Source organism: Nicotiana tabacum, chromosome 23 (assembly GCF_000715075.1).
Source record: "Nicotiana tabacum cultivar K326 chromosome 23, ASM71507v2, whole genome shotgun sequence".
Taxonomy (NCBI): domain Eukaryota; kingdom Viridiplantae; phylum Streptophyta; class Magnoliopsida; order Solanales; family Solanaceae; genus Nicotiana; species Nicotiana tabacum.
Window position 1 is genome coordinate 120,075,793 of NC_134102.1, and position 2,941 is coordinate 120,078,733.

Sequence of the window (2,941 nt, forward strand, 5' to 3'; positions counted from 1 at the left end):
TAAAATAACATGCATAAATATGAGATGAGTCAAGCATTATACTAAAATATTCAACAATAAGATAATAAAATCGCATAAAATAAATATTATTAATATGCCGTAACGAAAATAAACATAATTTAAAATTATTAAGTTGCTAAAATAAGTACGACTAATAAGTACTATTATTTACATGAATAAATACTAAAAGAAAAATATGATGCATTTTATCTAAACCATGGAAAAACTAAAAAATAGATATCCAAACTATTTTCCTTCATAGTACAATTGAATTGAATGTCTTTTATTAGCATTAGTATTGATTAGATTTTAGTTTAAGATTTATTTAAGTTACTAATATTTATGGACTATAAAACTTATTGGAGCATCCAAAGATTATAAGTCCAAGATTGAAATAATACGTTAAAAGATAAAGTTATGAAAAGGCTTAAGAAATATTTATAAACTGTATAAATATTTTTATGTATTAAATATATTTAAAATTTTTATACTTATAATGTCAGGTTTGTTTGGTTTTGGTTTGACTTTTTTTAGTTAAAACCAAACCAACCAACTATGATCGTTTTTTCCCCAACACCAAACCAAATCAAACCAAACCATAGCCGGATTTTTTTTTCAGTTTGACTCAGATTTTCGGGTTAGTGCGATTTGTCAGTTTCATTTGTACACCCCTAGGTTTATGGATCTTGAGGCCTTTTGGGAAAAATCGCGCGGGCTTGGTACAAAGTGAACAATATCACACTATATTAAGAGTACTTCAGCGGGATGACTATGGCGACAACGGAATAATGGTGCGAGACTCAGTTTGGAGATGAGCACATAAAAAGAAGTTAGTTGCGGGCTTCGGTTGCCATAAATACTCTAACAATATGGGTAGCACATAGTGAATCTCACAAATTGACTCGTGAATCGTGGTAGTGAGACATGTGGAACTTAGTTCGAGGGGGAGATTATTGGGTGTGCGAACAAAGTCCCACATTGGTAATTGAAAAGACTTGGAGTCTACATATAAGGTATATGAATCTCTTAATGCTGTGAGACCTTTTAGAGAAACCCGTGTGAGTTTGGCCCAAAGCGTACAATATACATCATGTTAAGAATATTTTCGGACTAGTTGAGCCCCACAGATAATTTGTACATCAAATCGAAAATTTTGAGACAATTGATTGAGTAGTCTGAAATCTTTGTAAATTCATTTAATTAGCCCTTATATTATGCAAATCCAAGTGGGAAAAATTTATACAATTCAACGCCCTTCTACACTTGTATGGTGATTTTGGGGTTCACATTTATTATGGGCATACAAGTGTAAGAATGACCTTATGAGATAGATCTCGACTCGACGCCCTACACAAGAATATAAGCATTTTGTCATGTCCTTAGTAGTTAATTAAGTACACGTGTGACACTTGACAACTTGCTCACGATCTTGCATAACTTACTCACGTTCTTACTATGCCAAGTCAGCCTTACTACACTCAAGATCGCTAAGAGAATGGTAGAAAGAACACAAGAGAATTGTTAAAGAAAGCTTTGTATTAGAGAGAACTTGAATTGTTTGCTTGATAAATTACAAATGAATGGTCCCCTTTATATACTAGTCTCCTAGGGGTTAGTGTGTAAATATTAATTGTTAGACAAGTCTTTAATATTTACAAGGCAAAGGCTTTCTCTAGAATTCTCTACAAGCCTAGAAGATTCCAAGGACTTTTCTAGCAAATCCATAGGGATCTAGGGTCTTCCAAAGGAAATGTCCATACTTTTCTAGAATCTTCTCACAAATGCTAGTCTTCCTCCTATGTAAGCTTCCACATGGCTTTAATATATGCCAAATGGCACCTATGTGGCATGATGACATGGCGGGTCATCACACTCTCCCCCACCTAATGTTGCGACGACCGCAGCACAATGCTGCTGCATAAACTCTCAGGTCTTATTTTTTAATTGCCATAAGTCTTCATATCGTTCCCACGTGCCCTCCTCCGGTGGTTGCCCCTTCCAATGGACAAGGAACATAGATGTGGCTTTTTGCCCTTGTTTTCTCCTGGCCTGGTAATCGATGATAGCCTCAATCTCCCTATTATGCGAGGAGGTGATAGTCATAGGCGCTCGACTTGATTGGCCCCTACTCGGATCATCCTTATCTTCATGATATGGCTTAAGCATGTTGGCATGGAAGACAAGGTAGATTTTAAGATATGATATCATGTCAAGCTTGTATGAGATCTTGCCTACCTTGGCGACGATCTTAAATGGACCTTCATACTTGCGAATCAGATTCTGATGCATTCCCCGTAGTGCCTTGAACTGTCTTGGGTTAAACTTCACCATGACCATGTCCCCAACTCTATAGTCCGTGGGACGCCGCTTACGGTCCGCAAACTTTTTCATCTTCTTAGCTACCTTATCCAAGTAGGACTTAGCAGTGTCAAGCTGCTCTTCCCATCCTTTGGCCATATGCTAAGCCCCCAAACTCTTTCCCTCGAACGCGGCTGGTAATGAATGTAGAGTTTGTGGTTGTTGGCCTGTGACTAGCTCATATGGTGCCCGCCCCGTGGACTCACTCCGCTGCAAGTTATAAGAGAATTGGGCGATGTCTAGGAGCCTTGCCCAATCTTTCTGATGCACGCTTACATAATGCTTCAAATAGCATTCTAGTAAGGCATTGAGTCGTTCTGTTTGTCCATCCGTCTGTGGGTAGAAACTAGTGGAAAAGTGCAGTTTCATGCCAAGTATGTTGAATAACTCTCTCCAAAATTTTCTAGTAAAACGGGGGTCTTGATCACTGATAATATGCCTTGGTAAGCCCCAATACTTCACCACGTTCTTAAAGAATAGTTTGGCAGCTTCCTTGGCAGTGCAACTTGGTGAGGCGGGCATGAAGGTGGCATATTTGGAAAATCTATCCACTACCACCATAATAGTACCATAATCATCGGAC

The 2,941-nt window shown here is 37.9% G+C and overlaps 1 protein-coding gene across 1 annotated transcript; it reads right to left on the reverse strand.

Moving 5' to 3' along the window:
* Positions 1-1,926: 1,926 nt before the first annotated feature.
* On the reverse strand, positions 1,927-2,457 carry LOC142177352 (uncharacterized). The gene has a single exon (XM_075245827.1). It carries the CDS (start codon positions 2,455-2,457, stop codon positions 1,927-1,929), a length of 531 nt encoding a protein of 176 aa, XP_075101928.1.
* Positions 2,458-2,941: the final 484 nt, after the last annotated feature.